This window comes from Lepidochelys kempii, chromosome 7 (assembly GCF_965140265.1).
Source record: "Lepidochelys kempii isolate rLepKem1 chromosome 7, rLepKem1.hap2, whole genome shotgun sequence".
Classification (NCBI taxonomy): Eukaryota; Metazoa; Chordata; order Testudines; family Cheloniidae; genus Lepidochelys; species Lepidochelys kempii.
Window position 1 is genome coordinate 64,570,489 of NC_133262.1, and position 20,926 is coordinate 64,591,414.

A 20,926-nucleotide genomic window follows, 5' to 3' on the forward strand; every position below is an offset into this window, starting at 1 on the left:
GTCTTTGTCACTGAGGTGAATTTCTTTCATGCTGAGCTGTGTGAGTCTTTTTCTTTAGTGAATTGACTGCATTTCAATATCAAACAAGATAATACTGGATTGTTCTTAATTACGCATCTGGGACTGGTATGATGTCCATCCAAGGTGTAACTTCTTATATAGTCATTAAGCTATTTTTAAAATTCCAGAGCCCCATCCTGGAAACTGTGCTTATCTTGAAGCCTATGAGTAGTTCTGTTGACTTCAAAGGGGCTATTTACCTTTTTTAAGTTAAGCACCTATGTAGGTGCTTTCAGGATTGGGGCCAAATTTTGATTCCTCTTCTGATAGCTATACAAAGAGATAAGCACACTCTACAGTGTATCTGTGAATTTTAACCACTGGTGCAAGGAGAGATTTGACATCCTTCAAATTCATCACCATGTGTGCAAACCTAGCATTCACTTAACTATCAGAACTATTAAAAATGAGAGAAGAGAGTGTCTTCTATGGTTAGTTTAGCTAAATTACTCCAGGATATAAATCTCTCATATATACTGGGATTGGAAGGAAATTTATCTCATAGGCATGGTTTTGTGAATTTGTCCATAGGGTTTTCACATCTTCCTCCAAAGTATCTGCTACTGACCACTAGTGGACACAGGGTGCCATGCTAGTTGGACGACTGGTATGAGAAGGTAGTTTGGTTAGTTCCTAGTTTGGTAGTGCCTTTTGTGATTCCAAGGTTAAAGCTGCTATGTAAATACAAAATAGTATTATTACCTGTCAGGTTGCACTGTTATTGGTAGGTTTGATATATAATGTTGCATAATACTTTGTGAGATATCCATTCCTATGACAAAAACGCAGCGCTCACTCCTTGTTTTAGAACACAAATACATAAATTTTAATCTGAGAAAAATACAAAATGAAACCATGTACAAGTTATGTACAAACCCTTTTTACAAGACAATATATTTATCACTGGATATTACATATGACAAAGTCAGGTAGATCATTTCTGAGCACCAGCATTTTTTCTCTCTCACCGATCCTTGGTAAAAAGAAAAATGATGAAGTCATGCTCCTTTTTCTTTCTGAACTGTAAGCTTTAACACCATAGGTAGTTTAAAGGAATTGTTTTCAAGGAATGGTTATAATGACAAATGCTTTCATACATTATATATATGTACTGTATGTGTTTTCTGTGGGGTACGGGTAGAAAAGAGGCCAACTTTGAATTTCACAAGAATTTAGAATTTTAATTCCACTATTTTTGAGGCAGATATTTTAGATGTTGCAGTTGCTGGACATATGTATCTCAAACAATATCGGGGGGAGGGGGCGATTTTTAAGTGCTGCTTAAAAAAAATGTAGGACAGGATTCTTTTCAGCTGGCATGTTGGTGAGATTCCCTAAACTCATCTTCTGGTTACCAGAAAACTTCCCATACCCACTTTTCAATCTCAAATAATAAATAAATAAATTCAATAAAAATTGCAGAAATTTCTCCATTTATTCTTGTGCCCCTGAGTGCCTACATTCTTTTGTTCATGCAGGCCTCCTCTGAAGTTCATTGAATCAATGGGAGTCTTCTGTCAACTTCAACGGGTTCTGGATTAGACATATGAATGGGGCAGTATTGTATGGATATTTATCATACTCCTGTAATGAGGAACAAAGTAATAAAAGAGGTTTATTCTAATTTTTTGCTAAGGCTGACTCTAAACATATTTTTTAGTAGTTCAAAAATAGGTTAGGTGGATAGGTCCTTATCCTTTTGGTATATAATCCACTAGAGTTTATTTGGATATATAGACTACTGCAGTTTATAGATTATTCAATAGCTAGTTTTTATTTGGTTTTATGTGCCATATCGCTAGATTTCTGTGCAAGATGTGTGAGTATGCATAATGCTGTTAATTAGAAAAAACTGCAAATGAATATGCCTGCTAAATATCAGAGAACCTGGAAAAGAAGCTTACATATGTTGAACAGAAAAAGACCTAAAAACTGGGATAGTAAACACACATTGAAGGAAAATAAGAGATGAAAAAAACTATCCCACTGTACAAAATAAAAGTAGGTGTAAATGTTACTTCTTGTGAAAGCAAAGATTGAGATTGGTCTCAAATCTCTGTGGCCAAAGGTTTTTAAAGCATATAACCATATGACATATCTGCAAAGGTACAAACTTGCTAATTTCTGGATTTTAGTATAATATCCTGTCTCATTTAGGTACCTTACTTATGAGGAGAGGCTGAGGGAGCTGGGATTGTTTAGCCTGCAGAAGAGAAGAATGAGGGGGGATTTGATAGCTGCTTTCAACTACCTGAAAGGGGGTTCCAAAGAGGATGGCTCTAGACTGTTCTCAATGGTAGCAGATGACAGAACGAGGAGTAATGGTCTCAAGTTGCAGTGGGGGAGGTTTAGATTGGATATTAGGAAAAACTTTTTCACTAAGAGGGTGGTGAAACACTGGAATGCGTTACCTAGGGAGGTGGTAGAATCTCCTTCCTTAGAGGTTTTTAAGGTCAGGCTTGACAAAGCCCTGGCTGGGATGATTTAACTGGGAATTGGTCCTGCTTTGAGCAGGGGGTTGGACTAGATGACCTTCAGGGGTCCCTTCCAACCCTGATAGTCTATGATTCTATGATTTAGGATGAACTTCTCCCCCCTGGAGAAACACAAGGCACTTAACATCTCAAAACGTAAGCTGTACCATGGGCCTTGTGTTGACAACTCTGCACAGTGGAGAATTTCACTCATACTGAACACACCTGAATTATGCTAGTATTTTATTTATGTTATACCTTTGTGAACATTGTGTTCGTACCCATGACTTGCAGTGGGTCATATTTAAAGTAAAAACATTTTTTTCTGTTGAAGATCTGAAAACACACAAAATAAATTATAACAGGCCCTATAAAAAACCTGGTTGAAGATGTCTTCAGTTTCGCCCAGATCCAGCAAAGGACTCGAAGCATGTGCTTAACTTTAAGCAAGTGCATAGTCTCATTTACTTGAATGTGGCTAATACAGTGGAACTATCTACTCATTTAAATGCTTTGCTGTATCAGGGCCTTAGTTATCAGGATTTTTATGTACCAGTTGGGCTCCTATCTTAGTACTTGATTTAAAAGCAGCATCAAAATTTTACAGACTGGTGCTGTGGAAGAGAGCTAGCAAACTGTGAACCATAAGAAACACACTCTTCCCTAGATTTTCCCATACAGCTCTCAGTGACATTGATAAGAGTTTCCTGCCCAAACCACTGAAAGCTATGTGAGCCATGCAAAGACACTCTAAAAGCCTTTGCACTCACCCTCCCTTCCCTTTATTTGTTTTGCTTTCAGAACATAATTTAAAAAAAATAAAAACAAAGCAGGGACATTAACTTATATCAGGGTAGGGGAATGTGCAGTAATACTTGCTAGAACATTGAATACAAGTTTATTTCAAAACTCGTTGGCTTCTTGAAGCCGTTCTCAATGTGATTCCAGTTAAGGAGGTATGGCTTTGTACAGTAACTTTGAGACTGGGATATCTATAATGGGGCCATAGCTAACATAGCTATGGATTGTATAGTATGCAAACAGGCAGTGAAAACATGCATAATTACTATTTGTAAGTTATTGCTCTTGTTGTGCAGTAATTTATGCATCCGATTATTGCAAAATTCCTAAGGGCTATTTCACAAATAGAGTTTGCTTGTTTCATTTGTTTTTTCTCTATATACTTCAGATGCTTAAAGGACCCAAGTTGTCATCTGGCAATTTTTTAGAAATGTAATATTTTATCAAAACTTCATTTAAAATATATTTTTCTGTACTTCCTTCCGCATCATTGCACATTACCAAGATGTGTGTGGAGAGGAAAAGGTGTCTCCCTTATAAACCAGCATGCCTCATTTATCCAGTCATCTGTTTCCTTAAGGGTGAAAAATTCTTGTCACCTGGTGTCACATGCATAAAGCCTGAGTCATAGGGCTTTATTTGGCTGACTATACTGTCAGTTGGGATAAGGCAAAATTCACCCTCACCTTCAACGTGGGCTGGTGCAGTCCGCCTACCCACCTGCAGCTGCTTCTCCAGCCTCAGTGCTGGAATAGAGACATCAGCTCCTCCATGCAACTTGTGTGGCTTGGTAGGTTTGCTCTGGGTCCTCATTACTGCAGATCATGTGGCCTTCTCCTGATGTCCCTGCTAATGTAGAGATGCAGCTGCTCCCCTGGTGCAGGGCTTAAGTAGTTCTGAGAGCTTTTTTGCTCGCCCTCTGCAGCTGGGTAAACAACACCTTCAGTGATTCCGATCTCTCTCTCTGCCCTTAGCCAGGTGCACTGGGCTCCCCTTCAAGAAAGCACGAGTTGGGCGTGTCTATCTCAAATGAGAATTAGGCCCTGTGACATTCCAGTAGTCACTTTGCTTGAGAGGCCCTGATGACTGACACACACATGTACGCATGCACAGGTACACAGATTGTATTGCAGCTTCATGGCCTTTTGACCAATGAATTATCAGTTTAGTATTTGATACGTCCTATATCAGGGGGACTACAGCTTGTCATGGCAGAGGGATAGATTTAATAGACCTGTCCCAACTCTAATTACTGTACTGAATAAATGACAGGACAGACCCAGGATGGGTATAGAGGACAGAGCTTTCAGATGCACACACATTGCCTCCATTTGACCATTGTTTTGAATTGCAAAAGATCTAAAAACTGGAACTTTCCTGTCCTCCATATAATTAACTATACATGGTTCTACTGAATACAGTATACTATATATGTATGATAGTTCACCTGTGACCCAGGTGTTCTACGTCTGTCAAAAACTCACCAAATCCAGACCTTTGCCTCAAAAACTCTTTAGTAATCAAAGGAAAGAGTAGGAAATGTTTGTTGTTAATTATTTACAGCCCCCCAGATCTGTTTGTATACATGGATGCTATGGCCATTAGCTGTATTAATAGATCTGAGTCTTGTGTTGGCCAAGACTTCATTATAGTGGCAGCCACACTGGGTATTAGTTCAACAGCAGACACAGACATACAGGCTTTGGCAATGTTGGTGGGTTTTTTTTTTTATTCTCATGTATATGATAAAGTTTTTATTGAAAGGAAGGATGCTAAGAAATGGCACTGTGCACAATAATTTTAAGTACTCTTAAGTTGAATGTTACAGAAATAATTTCCTATGCCTGCCATAAAACAAGTGACCTATAAAAATCAAATGTATTTGGCTAAGATTGACACAAATTTCAACAATTTTATTGGGATTGAGGCCAACTTTTTACTCTGGTAATAAAATTATTGCAGTTCATGAATGAAAAAGGAGTACTGACTTTAAAGGAAAGGTTTAAAGTGACCCAATGCAAAACCAGAATGCAAATTATAGCCTGCCATTAGCTAAAGTGGTAACAAATCAAAACCACCAGATTCTTCCTTTATTTTGGGTATTGCAAAATGGGTTAAATATTAATAAAAACTGCTCAAGTTATTTTGTTTCTTCATAGGATAGTGATTATAAATATTTTTAAACAATCCAATTTTACATACATTATATTCACAATTCTTGTTAATTTTTTTTTAAAATTACTAATCTACAAAATGTAACAACAAAGTAGTCACAGTCCAAAAAGTCACTCCAGAATAAAGCCTGTTTAGGTGGCATTATGGTTACATTTGTACTGCAGCCAGTGAACAAACATTGAAGCTGAGATAGTTTAGCTTAAATGTTGGATTATATAGTGGACGGTTTTTTCCACAGTAAATTCATCTGCTCTGTATGTGTCTGACTCACTGATATTTCTCTAATGATAATAGTGCCACAGTATGTTTTATCTTGGTTTTTTACAACTCTGCAAAAGTACAAAGCCTAAAATTAACTTGCGCAATGGGACCCTACCTTTCTTTTCCTGTGGGGCCTTTTTTATCTTCAGTAGCTCATTCTTTCATCCAGTTGTATCAAATGTTAATTTGAAATTGAGAGAGTTGCTAAATCGCTTAGAACATCAAATGCCTGGGTGAATACATACTGCAGCACAGATATGAAACATCACAATTTTGTCTGATGGCTATAAAGCTTGTTGGCCACTTTGTGAAACTGCTGATACAATTGATTTCACTGTAGGCAGCTTTTCAACGGCTTTTTGTAAGTTATCATATTAAATACATTCATTGCTATTGTTTTGTTTTGGTTATCACTGTACCTTTATGAGTGGAGTCCCAGCAACTTAAAGAAATAAGCAAACAATAATATTGAAAAGATTTTTATAGAAATGAACTGGCAACAACAAGTTGAGACACTGTAGACATGAGCCTGAGCTGCAGAGTTTGTACCCTGATCTGAACTCACCTATCGTGCAGGTGTGCTCAGAGCTGGGCATTTGATTCTATCTGTTGCTGAAACATGGGCCATCAGCAAAAGTGTGCTATGGACCCAAACTTTGCCACATTTCAAGGAGTGTTTGGCTCAGATAAAGTTTGGTTCAGGCCCAACTCCAGTCGTTTTAAACAAGAACTCAGTTTAATATAGTAGATGAGTGAGTTTAGAATATCATGATCTGATGTACTGTTTAGACACCCTGCATTAAAATACTCAGAAACCTGGCAAAAGAAGAGGATTTTCCAAGGTTGAACTCCATGAGTCGGCAAATGCTGATTGATAATATGCAACATGAAGCAAAGCAGAATTGCACATTTTGCAACCTATAAGAAAGTGCCACTATGAGATTCTTATCTGCATGCCCTTTGTTTTACACTAATGTTCACTACCCTATTGTCATAGAAAGTTACCAATGCATGGTTTTGGTTGTTTTTGACCTTAAATTTACCGGTACTTAAGATGATCGTTAGGAAGGTCTTCGCTGTATATGATAATAAAACGATGAATAGTTCAGAAAGAATGTTAATTCTACAAAAATATGACTTTCAGCTTTGAAAATAAATATGTTTCAGTTTATTAAGAGCTGGTGTCAATGCTGAACAAAATACATAGTCTCCAGTAAAGAAACATGTTGGTGAACTGTTCTTTTTTTGATTTATTAAAATACAAGTTGGATCTTGTATTTTTTAATATATTATTTATCTCCCTTGGTTACATTTCCTCATAATTGTGACCATCTTTCTCCTCAAAGATGAGAGATAGCAAGAGCAGATTTAAAAAAAAAATTTTTTAGGAGTCTGGCCACATATGCAGCTGTTTTAAGGGGGGGAAAAAAACCTGACGATGAAAAAAAGAAAAATATATTTTCTTTCTAATAAATAAAAATAATTTAAAATGCTAGAGGCTATACATGACTATTTTTGATTATGTTCATTTATAAATGAAATAGTTTCCAAAATACATGGAAGCAATATTAAAGGCAGACAAACAAAGATCTGTCTACTTTAGTTTTCCATAACACTCGCCCTTCATAACTTTTCCACGAGTGGGTCGGCATGTAAGAGGAATAAATGTCACATCACCATTCATGAAGTTTGTCAGGCTTTTAAAAAAATAGTTCTGGCCTCCTGTGAGTCAACATTCATCTTCAACTTCTCTGATTGGTGGTATCAAGCTGCTTGTAGATTTATACTGATTGATCTGATTGGCCATGTGAGTGCTCATGGGCTTGATTTGAATGTTTCTGGGATATGCATTATCCGGCTCATCTGTAAACCATTTCTTTTCTGCTAAAGAGCAAAATGGATAGAGACAGAACAAGGAGGGAAAATGAGAAGTTTAATTAGTGCAGTGCAAAAAGCAGTCAGTAAAGTTCATAGACGAAAGGCAATCAATAGAGGGTAACATTGAATAATTGCTAGCAGCAGAGTGTGGTAGATTAATACACCTGAGAACACATATTATAAAAGGAGAAGATGATGTTTACAGGGTTGGTAGTAAAGGGTTAAAGAAAACTGGCAGCTTGCTGGGTTGTTTGAATGTACGAGATTTTTAAAGTATGCTAAGCTATTATCAGAAATAAAAAGGATGAAATTAGAAGCTGGGAGCATAATGTGGTTAGTGCTGGGATACTCTCCTAATGTTTGGGAGGTTTGTTTGGTTCACGGACGTACCTGAAAATTCAGATTTCTCTGAACCATTTGAACCTCATGGGTCTGCACAACTGGCACATACAAGCCCATGATTTCTCGCACTTCTGCTTCCAGCCCTTACTAGAAATTCAGTAATTTCTGGATGAATCTGAAAAACCATGTTAGTGATGTGGGAAATATTTCAGATCCTTCCTCGGGGTTTGGCACTAGAATACAAAGAGGTTCAAAGTGGGGACTGGGTATGTTCCTGGATGTCATGGCCAATGTTTTGATATTGTCAACCTGGCTGCTTGAGTGCTGCTGAACTATCCCATTGTATACAGATACAGATGGTTCAGATGACTGGGCCAGGTGCCAGCCCCAATATTACATTAGTCTAAATGGAATGAATGAATGGTGAATGGAAGCATGGGAGATGAAGCGGGGGGACCAACAGGCAAAGAATGGGAAGAGAAATGGGGAGGCTTTTCCTTTCTCTGTGTTCAGTATCCATTTGCATGAATATAGTAACAATTTTAGAGTTGAAATTTGAGGGAGTGGGGGAATATTGAGAGACCAAAAAAGTGCAGTTTGCTGTTTACTTGCATAAGACTTTGATGTCTCCGCTGTGGTAGATGCACCCCTTGCACTGCTCAGCTGTGAATAAAACTTGTTAAAAGTCCTGTATGAGAAAATCCTAAATATAACTAGACTTTTTCCTTAAATTGTTTATAGAGCAGAGCTGCTAAAGTCACTTCTTAATTACAGGGAAGCATTTTTGTGTGATACCTCTCCTTTCCCCACTCTTTTGTTTTCCCCTGAAATAAATGAGGGGATTGGCCCTAGGGATGGAATTTAATTACAGCATATGTGGGTGGTGTTTATGTATTCTTGTTTCTTATGTTGATGGTGGGCTTACATTTATGTGGCCCTTTCCTCCCAAAGGGGATTCTCCCAGACTTCACTGCCAGAGTGTATTATACAAACTAACACTTTGCTCATCATGGAAATGCAGCCTGGACTGGAATGTGGTGGCTGTTTTAAAAAAAAAAAAAAAAAGCACAGGAACACTAAAGAGTTCAGGAGAGGAAGCAGAGATGATGCTATTCAGATGGAACAGCAGGAAATAAGGACAACATTTTCAAACATGGATGCCTAACTTTAGGTGCCTAAATAGGTGGGCAGACTTTCAGAAGTGCCGAGCACGCAATGGTTACAGCTTTTGGGTACCTATCAGTAGACATCCATCCATGTCTGAAATTTTTTTCTAGTGGATTCGATGCTTGTGTATTCTTTTAGAGCTTTTAATTAAAACCTTAAGCGATTATAAGAGCAGTTATTAATGCCTTGCCATTGAAGGCAAGTCAAGGCTAATACATTGTTTTCTCCTGTCATCTTAGATCCTTTTAAAAAGTCATACTCATTGCAGGTCAGGGTGCTTATTCCCTTCCCCAGTAAAGTTGTCTGAGTCTGAACAATGTTCAGTCCCCCCCCCCCTTACCTATTATAATTAAGCTCCCTTTGATTTGAACAGATTGAACGATAGGAATTCCTAATGTTACATCCTGCACAGTGAAGCTAACTGATTAAGTGCTTTAAATTATTCTTCCTGACAGAATGATAAAGTTACAATCTGTTCTGAAATGATCTACAGCTTGCCAGACTCCTACTGCTTCTTTCTACATTCATTTATCTTTTTGTCAAGCAGTATTTTTTTTTAAAAAAAGCTTCAATTCCATAGATCTTTTAAAGTCATCAGAACATTTGAATTATTAATGAGACTTTAAGGAAAAGCCTGATGTGGGCTGGTTTACGAAAGGGTGTAGGGGAAAAAATCTGGGAATGTGTACACATCAAAATAATTTCAGCTCCATTTAAAAAACCATTTAGTTCAAGTGTGACACATGAACCATTATGCATTTGTGGAAACCAATTTTGTGTGATCTACGATTAAACTAACCTTTCAGAGAGGTGTAAAGTGTGATGGTTATCATGTTTTAAAAGCCTTGCAAGATCTCACAAACAATTTCAAACTAACAGTTTTCAAATGGTTTGTGTTTTAAATGATTTTGAGGCAAGTTAAGCACTGTGTACTTTTATCTGACTTTTTTGCATACCGCTCACACACTTTGTTTACAAAGAGAACTTGGTGAAAGTTATTTCAATCGCCTGGTGTCAGAAGGAGGAAATGGTGGTGGTGCGAAGGACGAGGATGAACTGTGTCCCCTCTCCTTCCAGCAGCAGATGAAAAGCTTTTCCATCTACCCAGCTTTCCCTGAAATTTGCAACAGCTACACTAGGTAATTGCTAATATATTAGTCTTCACGGTACAATTCATGCTGACCTTTAAAAGTACAGACACTGTCAATTCCCTTTTGCATTCATTCTGTATATAAAATATAGAAAACTACTTGTACGTTCCTTTTTTTTGCTTTTTAATTCCATCACTCCTTAATGCTGAAACTCTGACCCTTGCATGGTCCTCTCGTTTCAGGTCCTGGGACTCATCAGCTCCTTACCTTTTATGTCTTTGCTGCTCAGATCATCTTCCTTCTCTGACCAAATTATGGCCGGACTGCCTTGAAAGCCACTTTCTCTCTCCTTCAGAACTGGTTCAAGCTCTGCTCAGACTTATCTTCAGGCCTCTGTACTATTCTGCTCTCATCTCATCCTACACCCTCTCTCAGTCGTTATATTTTTTCTTTGATTTCTCTCAGTTTTGGCTTCACAATCACTTTGTGCTTGGAACAGCCTCCTGCTCTCCGTAAATGACACACCTTGCCTTTCCTTAAATCCATCCATAATATCCTCTCCTTTCAGAAGTCTTCATATATTGAGTTCTCCACTAATGATGTGGCACTTCTTGGCACTTGAACATTTGTCCATGTGTCACATTTGTCTAAGTGAGAGCCTTGGGGCGGCAGGGGAATGATTTTGTAGGTCCTGTTTAAAGAACCCTGTATGCTCTATGAACTCAGGCCAAAACAGCACTGTCTTGTGGCATGGCACAGAAAGGATTTACCTCTGCTATGAAATGCTAGGGTTTTTTTTTAAAGGGCTACCAGCACCCGTAAAGGAAACAGCCACTTAGAAAGGGTCTATGTAATATGCAGAAAAGGGCAATAAGAAAATTAGGAGTCAGAAATGTGTTGCAAACCCTCAGTTCAGCAAGGTTATAGCTCTAAGTCTGTGAGTAATCCCAGTGAAGGCAAAAGGGCTATTTTCATGTTCCCAAGGACCTTGCTCTATCGAAACAGCTATTTCTGGAGTCTAGTGCTTAAAATACAAATTTCTTTTATTAATAATGAAATCTAGCTACATAAAACACATTGGCTTCCATTAAACATTTCCCACAGTTGCTGCACAGTGGGGTCTGAGACTAATACCCACTGCATGGCTACTCAGAGCAAATGCTGCCTCTTTAAGGGAGACCATTTTATTGTGACAAAAGACTGAAGGTAGCTTTACTTTTAGCTGTAGCATAGAACTGGTGACAGCCCTCACATTTGGTTCAGATAAAGCACCTACAGGTCTCATCCAAAGCTATCAGAACCCTTTGGCTCTGCTCAGGTGGGCTGGCAATTTCATAAGACCAGGCTTTCTCATGGTATTTTTCCATTCGTGCCTCTGGCATTGGCCTGAAGAACATTTATAATAGTGTAAGGCTAACAAAAGTGGGGAGGAAGGCTAGGTTAGTGGTTAAAGTACAGGACCTGGGGGATCTGAGTTCAGTTCTCACCATAGACTTCTTGTGTAACCTTGGGCAAGTCAATTATTCTTCCCTGTCTCACAGTTCCACATGGGGATGTTCTTCAGGTGTGTGCTGAGTCTTAAATCTAGCTAGACATCTGTGTATATGGCCCTTTATCTAAGCACCTCAGATTTAATAACAGTTGCCATACAAAACCAAGTCCAATGGCCTATAGTAGTGAGCGTTTCGCAGGGAGGCCTAAAGTTCCCTAATACACATAATAGTTTGGGGCGGATTTCTTCTTGCCCCTAACTAGTGATCAGCTTGCTATAGAAACATGAGCAACTATGGCCTTTTTAATTTTGAAGAAAAATAATACAATTACTTTCGCAAACCAAAACCACTTTTTGATTTTGGTTACGGATTGGTGTTCAGATTAGGTCTGTTGCCTCACACCATTCACCCAGAGACTAACTTTTATTGTTGTTCCTGAGTGTCCTTTGGCTGGGACATGGGTTTTATTAAAGACACTGAACACCACACTCACCTGCAAGATGTATGTACCTGTGTAAAAGGAATTTTCAATGATAAAAGTTTTCCCTAATGTTTCTGGGAGTCATATAAAAGAAAATGCTGTAGCACACAGCAGCTGAGCATCCTGGCCCATAGCCAGTCTTACAGAATATGTTGTGTGTGGGGAGAGGAGCGTGTGCAATCTCACTACATCAGTAGCTTGAAGGCGGGGGGGAGAGGGGGCGTCAACTGGGGAGCTAGTTAGAAACAGCCCCTGATGCCACCTCCAATAAAATACACTGCAGACGCTGATATTTGAGTGTTGACGCTGTCAAGGGTAGAGTGGTCTTACCCCTTTATGTTCCTTAACAATGCCTGCTGACCCACTTTTCAGTCTCCAGGGAGTGCAGAATAGCCCCTTAGCTCACAGCAGGTTCTACAGCTTGGTGGCTGCTTAAGCGGCTACCCCCCCGGCCAAGCCAAATCCAAATACGCTTCAGATAGGTGTGTCTCACTCCCCCCCCACCCCTTGTAGTATAGTGGGGAACACGCTACTGCTCTGGCAGCTGGGCCAGGGAGGTAGATGTCCCAGAATCCCCAGCACAGTAGCTGGCAAACATGGAATACCTCAGAATTCTTATTATTGTGGCGCTGCAAGGGCATGTCCAATGTTCTAACTTGGGGGCACTTCCTGCTTCCTTTGCTACAGGCCCTTTAAAAAACATCACCTGCCATGGAAAAGTGATACTTCCTGGAGACCACCACCACCCCCGGGCCAGGGGCTAGGGGAAGCAGACCCTCTGGAAGACTACAAAGGTAGGTGGAAGGGAAGTGGGGCGGGGGAGTGGTGTCTGGGCATTAGGTTTCTTAGGAGGCTTGAGATCAGTGGATTCCCCCAAATGAGCCTGGGGTTGATGCCATCTGCTTCAAATTGACCCTGAAAAATGTGATTCAAGTGTGTTACATGAATGGACCCATTCAGGGTTCACCCATATTTAGTTAGCATATGGTGTGAGGGACTGGCAATGATGATTGTGGTTATGTTGGCGTGTTCACTTTTAGTTGTGAAAGTGCTAAACCCTAAATCCATGAGTATGCCTTCAGAAGACTCCATCCCCAGAGGTGAGGCAAGGAAGATACTGTACAGCCATAGGGGGTAATTCAGAGCATACTCTTGTTGCAAGCTGTGGTTTGGAGCTAATGTGTTAAAGCAAAATATTTTCGCGGCTGATACAGAAAAAAAACAGCTAAGAGCATAACAAAAAGGTAACAATATAGGCAGCCTACTTAAAATTATATTGTGGTGTTAGACAATCTTGCATGCAGTTGCTTCCTAACTAGGAAATACTAGAAGTTTCCCCACCCACCCAGTATTGTTAGTTTGGCAGGGGAGTATTTTATGATAATCAATTTGCAGCTTGGTGAAACTGCTCTCATTAGTTGTGAATTTTTTTGACTGGTTCTAATACAGCTCTCCTTGCAAATATACTACAAGGTTTGAAGGACTCCGCTAATGGTTGAATAGATGATACAAACTTGCACACACACACATTTGTAAAAAAATGATGTGTTGGGGAGCAGATGTGTTTAATTCCCTCTGGTGTTAATGGCAGCTTTGCCTTTACAGGGCAGGGAAGGTTGGGCCTGCTGACTTCAGGGGCAGTGGAGGCCTGCTCAGCCAGTGTCAGGATCTTGGCCCTTTGTCTGTCAGCCTAATGGATGCACATTGGTACCTAATAATTACTTTTTTATAGCATGATACAAGTTATTCGGACTCCAGTTGGCAATGCAGAATAGGAAGGAAATCTCAGTTTTTGCAAGGTAGTGGTATAATCAGGGGTGAAAGTAAAATTTCTCTCTTACCGGTACTGGGGAAGGGGCAGCTTTACCCCCGCTCCCGGAAGGGGCTGGGCTGGGGGGGCAGTGTCCCCCAGCCAGCCCACCCGTGCCACCAGCGGTGACGTAAAGGGCCCAGGATAGCTGCTCCTTTTGCCCCCCCGCCCCACTGTTGGCAGCCGGGGGAGGGTGGGGGCGTGGCAAAAGGGGCAGGCAGCACTTTAAGTAGGTCTTTTTGCCGCGGCAGCACTTTAACGTCACTGCCCCTTTTGTGCCCCGCACCCCACCCCATCCCCTGGCGGCGGCCCTGCCGGTAGCAACCCCGGCAGTGCTTTAAAGTCAGTGGTACGGGCTGGTACAGGCGGCCACTTTTTACCGGTACGCCGTACTGGCCCGTACCGCCTTACTTTCACCCCTGGGTATAATGGATGGGGCACTTTCATATTTGGTGGGCTTATGTGCCTAACTTGCTATGGGGGAAAGAGAGAGTACAGCAAATACTACGAAATTTACAGAAAGCACCTAAACAAGCTCAATATCTGAACCATGGAAAGGCCTGTTACCATAGAAACCTGAGAGTTTCACGTAATTGTTCCTGTAGGAATACAACTCCCTCTGGCTTTTCCTTTACAGGAGTATTCTTTAACCAGAGTTTCAAATACAAGACACACAACATTGCAATCTTCTACCTTTTATACAATTTTTCACCTTTGGGGTGGAGCAGAGTACTTTAAACCAAACATTTTTATGTATATATTCTGGGACAAATTCATTTAATGTTGCCATAACTCAGCTTAAATCAATGGAGTTATGCCGTCTTACACCAATAGTTAATGTGGTCCTTATATTTGTAAAAGAAAACAATGCGTTTACCAGGAGTAGCAGTTAGAAATCGAGGGTGACAGCAATTCTTGACTTTGGGTAGCTCTAGATCTCTGGGGTGATAGAAAATTTCCATAGTGTCATTGAAAATGTTATAAAATATTTTTGAGGCTAGAGAGCCCCAATCTGGTTTAAACACTCCAGTATTTGTCATATACAAAGGACAATAGTCTCTGTAGACCACTGTAAAAAAAAATCCTCATAGTTTCCTATATATGATTCAACATGCTGTATATTGACAGCAATAAAAATGTATTTGGCCCAGTCCTCAAGTCCTTTTTCACTCCTTCTGCCTGAGGCAAAATTCCCATGGAGAATTAGTCCTTAGTAAGGCCATGGAGGATCTCATATTTAGTGTTTCATTTTCTGCTCTGTTCCCAAAGTGGACAAATTGGTTCTCTAATTGTCTATCGCTTTCTGTCTAAGACAGAAATGATCATATTTGAAAAACAGTACTTGCATAATTGTGCATGCATAGAAGTCTGTGACAACCGATTCCATATTAACTCCCTAGTCAAAGAGATGAAATGGTAACAGAAAAGCATGTGAAAGCTGCTAACAAATAAAATGTTCATGAACTTGGTTAAAGGGTGTGGGAGAAAAGTGGAATGGAAATGAGGATTTGGCAAGTTAAAATGATGTCTGCAATAGGTAAACATTTTTACTCTGCAGGTGGTTAGATGTTTAGTAGTGGACACGTGCAATTAAAAGGCAAGCAGGTGAGAGGATAAAAATAAAATAGGGTTGAGCAACAGCAGCAGCAGCCAGTTTTACTTTTGATTTAGGGGAAAAAAAGCAAAAGAATTAAAAAAATAAACCAATAACTGAATAAAGTTTCTCATTTTTTTTTTAATTCCACAAGTTTTCACAAGGACAAGGTTATAGAAGGAAACCCACAGCAGTTGCTAGGTCATGCAGAACCATTAATTGTCATACCTTGGCCCATTCTATTCATCCTTGTTGCACTTTAGAAAGAGAAGTAAGCTATGTAAGTTTTACAATGCTTTTAAACTGTCAAATTTCCTGTTGAGCACTTTAACTGGCACAGCCTTGTAGTTATGAGTGTTCTTAGGGCAAACCTTCATAACTGTTTTCAAAGAATACCTGAATTTGTCTTCATATACAAGGATTTTTGGGATGAGGGACAAACATAATTTGAAATACCTTCGCCTGATCAGACTTGCAGCTGCATTTGATTACACACACACACACACATACATTTCTCATTCCAATCATTATTCTTAATGCTGCACTGTGGGTAGCCCCAGTTGTACCATACCAGGTTTTGTCAGTAAAAGTGCTTGACTTCATTGTTGATTCACACAGCAAGCAAAGCTCCAAAATTACCATGCTTGGGGAGAAGAGAGGGGAAAAAACAGCACTAACCATAAAAACACCTCTTGCTGTTTGGCAGCTACCATGCGACTCCTCCTCTTGCATATGTTTCCTAGAGATACACCTTCTGTGCTGGGCAGCCAGGCACAAATGAAGTAGGTGATATGATTTCATGGCATCCTTTTCCCCAGAGCATTTAAAACAGGTTTGAAAAATACATTTTTGTGGCTTTCTATCTTAATTTTCTGCCACAACTTTAGCTTAGCTAACTGAATAACTGGTAAGCAATCCAAATTCTGGCAAGTACAGCGGCTGCACTGCAAATATTATAGTACTCCTCCAATATTGTGGTTAGGAGCAACCTAGCACACAGCATCTTTCCTTCTGCTCCACTCTAGTCCATGAGTAGCCACTACTGGGTTTGGGAATACATATAGGTTAATGTGTGGGGCATTGCTGGCATGCACCCTTCACAAACCAGAACACAGTCCAGGATTTCTTCCTATTAATTAGGACATTTAATGAAGGGTCTATACCAAACTTGACAAAGTTAAACTACCATCAGGAGGTAAAGTCCCCTGAAGACTGATGCTTAGGGGATGATACTGAAAAATACTTTCTCTTCTCTGTACATAAGGTGAATTAGTTACCTTTCAAAGATGTAAAAGTACTGGGAAAGCAGTTTTTAATGACTTACATCCAAGAAACATATGGCTTTTCATCCCAAATGTCAAAAGTGAACGAAAATGTAGCTACTCATATGGCAGTATAAATAGAAAGAATAATAATTTAACATGCTATTAGACACTTTTTTTTAAACTTAGAGTTTTACAACTCCTTGCCCAGAAAATTTCAGCGTTAAAGGGAGGAGATGTTCTCTCTAAAAGGACAGTATAACGTCCTTATACAAGTCTCTGATGCTGTTACTTTGGTATAGAGCAGGTGCTTAATAATCTCTACAAAGGGTGAAAGCCTTATGCTATTTCAGCGAAACAATCAGTAGTTTGGTTTTTTCAGTGGGTAAGCCTTCCAAGCTTCAAATAAAGGTACTAACTTCTTGTGTGTGTTTTAACAAAAACCCCAATACAGCAACACTTCTGCATTAAATAACTAACTTTGTGTAACTCTGACATCAAGTGTTCATGCTAAACACATTCTATCTTCTGATATGTAGAGTAGGTGCTACGGTGAGTTATTTATGTTTTTGGCATGCCTATGGGTTTAGGTTTTTTCCCCCCTTAGCATCATAAATAACTTTTGGTCCGTCTGCTTTGTTGCTGTTGTGCTTAAGGGTTTTATGGTGGTGAAATAAAAATGATAATCACATGCACACTGTCATAGATATGTAAAATATGAGTACAAAAAAGGAGGGAGAAGAACTCCATAGGAAAACAGGGAAACGCCAACTGGGGGGAAAGGGTGGCAGATGCAAGTTTCACACACGGTAGGGGTGGGTACACATATCAAAGTCTATCTTCTTGCACATACTTCTGTTTTTCCCGGGAGTCCCGAGTCTTGGTGCGGTTCTGTCGGTTTGCTGTCGATGGGATAGAGTGAACCGATGAGCTCTTTTTGCTGGAGGAGTACGAAGAATGGGAGGAATGAGAGAGACTGGCCCGGGACTGGCCAGCATTGTGGTCAAATTGCATCAAACAGAAGATCAAGTCTGTGGGCACAAGCTCAAACTCATAGGGTGGGTTTGTGATAACATAGCTAGAAAAGCAAAAAAGAAAGTGGCTTTAGATTTGCATTAAAATCTCCTCTAGAAACATTTATCTGAAATTTTGCACTTCTACCTCCTTAGTTGTAATACATATTTAGTTTGTATAACAACCTGGCAATCTACTCACAGACCACCCGTGTCAGGCTGCCACAATCAGTGGCGGCTTCTGAACCAAATATTCTCACCTTTGGAACTCATTCTACCACCTTGCTGATACATTGGTGGGGGAGTTAACGTCCTCAAGAACCAGCAGTAATGCACTAGCAAAAACATTTAAATAATTGCTGAAGTGAGGGCATTACATGTGTGGTCCATGGTGGTCTATTTAAGTACTGTCAAGGAGCACTAGAGGAAAAAAAAAATGTTCTTTTGCAATGAATGTGTATAGAAAAATAAATTAATAAACACTGCAGTAAGGCTAAACATTGTCTCCATGATCTTTAGGTGTATTTATAAATGCAAGAAAATCAACACCTACATTTGCAGATGCAAACAAAAACTGCCAATTAACCTGAAGCTTCACAACGTCAAACAACTCTGTGCAAGGCAAGGGTAGCTTACAAACTCTCTCAGTGAAATTCTGCATGCACATGGTGCTCACTGACTTCACAAGGCAGGCCCCAAGCTGTATCCAAGAGCAGAATTATGTTTTTTTTCTTTTACGTGACTGATAATTGTAGACTGACGCCTTACTCAGTCCACAACTATTCAGTAAGCATTTTATGTAAGTAAATGGGAATTTTTTGCTTAAATCATTAAAAACTGATCAAGAATGCCACAATTTGGCCCTACCAATTTTTTTTTCTCCAAGTGAATTTAGTGCTTTTGAAAGATCTGGCTTGGCAGTCTTGGAGACTGAAGTATTTTGCTTATCCACAGAAGAGCTAGCAATCAGTAAAGTGACAATCAAAGTTTCACTGCCCTGCTCTATCCAAGATGTCCCAAGTCTAAAGTAGGAGGAACCACCTCAGAGGGTGATAGGGTTGCTTGTTTGCCTTACCCATTCAGTGGTGAGTCTTTCTGCAGCATTTGTGAATGTGCAGATTAGGGCCAGTTACAGTGGGGTTTGTATGATGTGGTTATTGTTTAGTAAAGTAAAACCCTCTACTCATAGAAGCTTAGCAAACTGATGGCCAAAGTGAATATGGTCCTCTTTGATGCATACATTGGCCCAGATCCTGCTCCCACTGAAACCCATGGAAATGTTGTCTTTGTGCAATCAGAATATTGCATTAAGATGGCTTCTGTGCAACGAAAACCATATAGATCCCCAAGTCTTGATCCATTAACTGAAGGAAATGATGAGAAAATGCAACTATCCGAAATAGGAAACCGATGGGAAAGTTTTACTGAGGATGTCAGTTATGCAATATGATATTGCTCCGAGAACAGTGCTTCTCACAGTCTGAGCCCCATCACAGAGAAAACTGTGGCCACTATCTAAGTACAGAAGAGGTTAAATTTATGTAATAAAGCAGGTTAGAACATCGTCAGGACTATATTAATGACACTAATTTACTGCTGATTAAATGTAGCAAACAGTAAAGTCCTCCCCCACCTCCCGCAATTGTGAGTAGAATATGTTGGGTTATCATAAATGAGACTAAGTAAGGATACAATTAAAGATATGGTGCTGTCTGAGCATTTAAATTGCCACGTCATTAGAAGAGTTCAAAAGCATGTATCTTTCACCAACAGAAGTTGGGCCAATAAAAGATATTCCTCACCCACCTTGTCTGTGTAACCACCATGGCTACATTGCCACTTCATTTTTGTCAACTTAAAAAAGACAAATAAAACAATATTCTGTGGTATGGCTTGAATTGGTTAGAGTTCCACTAAGGCTCACCAAAGAATTGGAAGAGGTATTCATGTCACAGTGATATAGAAAGTGGTTGGGGAATGGAGAAAATTGTTTAAACATTATTTGTGCCCTGTACAAGGCATCTGGATTGTCCACAGCAGGAAGAATGAAGCATAATCAGCAAGAGAAGTAAAAGTCTAGACATACCGTTTAGTGCATTGGCTAGGTGTGCTTAGATGTGCATCTCTCAATCGGTAAATTCCAAAACAAAGCATATTGTATGTTTTCAGTGCTTTACAAAACAGATCTCCATAACAACCACCATCCTAGGAGACAAAACAAAGCGTGTGTGTGGGGGGGGGGGAGTATTTTCAGTCTGTTTCACACTTTGGCACAGAATCACAATCTGTTGTTTACCTGTCACAGATGAGAAACAATTAGTCAAGAAAATCCCTAATCTAAATGTTGAATTGCAAAACTGTGTATGTATAGGATATTATTGCCCAGTGATTTTATTTGATGGGAACTTGCGATCAGTGAGTGACTCTGATTTTAACTAGAAGAATAAGGTTTGGGGACAGAAAATAGATGTTCTATCATTTGAGAGAAACATGGTCTCAACAAAATAATTATTAAGAATGTGTGGTGTTTTTTGCTCCAATTTTGGGAGTATGCATGTTGTGAAAGAAAATCAGTATGGAGAGCAAAGTGGTGCTGCTTTAGAACCTTGCAAAAAGCATAATTTGTAGATGATGGAGATGAAGGGGGAAATTTTCCCACAAGTTCTGCTTTGAAATACTGAATTAATTGACTCTAATAAAATAGTTGCCCTTTAAGTAATCCATTGGATTATCATGAGTTAACAATTAAGCTTCATTTGGGTCGATATAATTCATTGGCTCTTAGACATGGATGGGGCAGATTTCAGATACTGTAAATTGGCTTAGCTCCACTGATGCACTCCAGCTGAAGTTCAAGCTCAGTACCATATTGAGAATTGGTATTAATTCTTTGCAGTTTGCTTGTCTACACTTTGAGAGCTATGAGTGAAGGGTGCTAGTTAAGGGCAGTTATATGGAGGCAGGATAAACAACAGAGCCTCCAAAGACCTAACTCGGTGTTGTCCTGGTATCTTGCATTAGAAT

General features: G+C 39.6%; 1 protein-coding gene across 26 annotated transcripts in view; it reads right to left on the reverse strand.

Moving 5' to 3' along the window:
- Positions 1-876: 876 nt before the first annotated feature.
- KCNMA1 (potassium calcium-activated channel subfamily M alpha 1) overlaps positions 877-20,926 on the reverse strand; it is an 855,266-nt gene continuing 835,216 nt past the window's right edge. For 8 of the 26 annotated variants that reach the window (XM_073353215.1, XM_073353211.1, XM_073353201.1 and 5 more), the window contains 5 exons: positions 19,989-20,107; positions 17,743-17,967; positions 16,306-16,386; positions 15,856-15,884; positions 877-7,655 (listed from right to left, as the gene is read on the reverse strand). In XM_073353215.1, the coding sequence (XP_073209316.1) occupies positions 7,501-7,655; positions 15,856-15,884; positions 16,306-16,386; positions 17,743-17,967; positions 19,989-20,107 (609 nt within the window). In that variant the 3' untranslated portion in view covers positions 877-7,500. Of the gene's footprint in view, positions 7,656-15,855; positions 15,885-16,305; positions 17,968-19,988; positions 20,108-20,926 lie in introns of those variants that run through there. The other 18 variants (XM_073353218.1, XM_073353216.1, XM_073353208.1 and 15 more) reach the window with 10 other exon arrangements.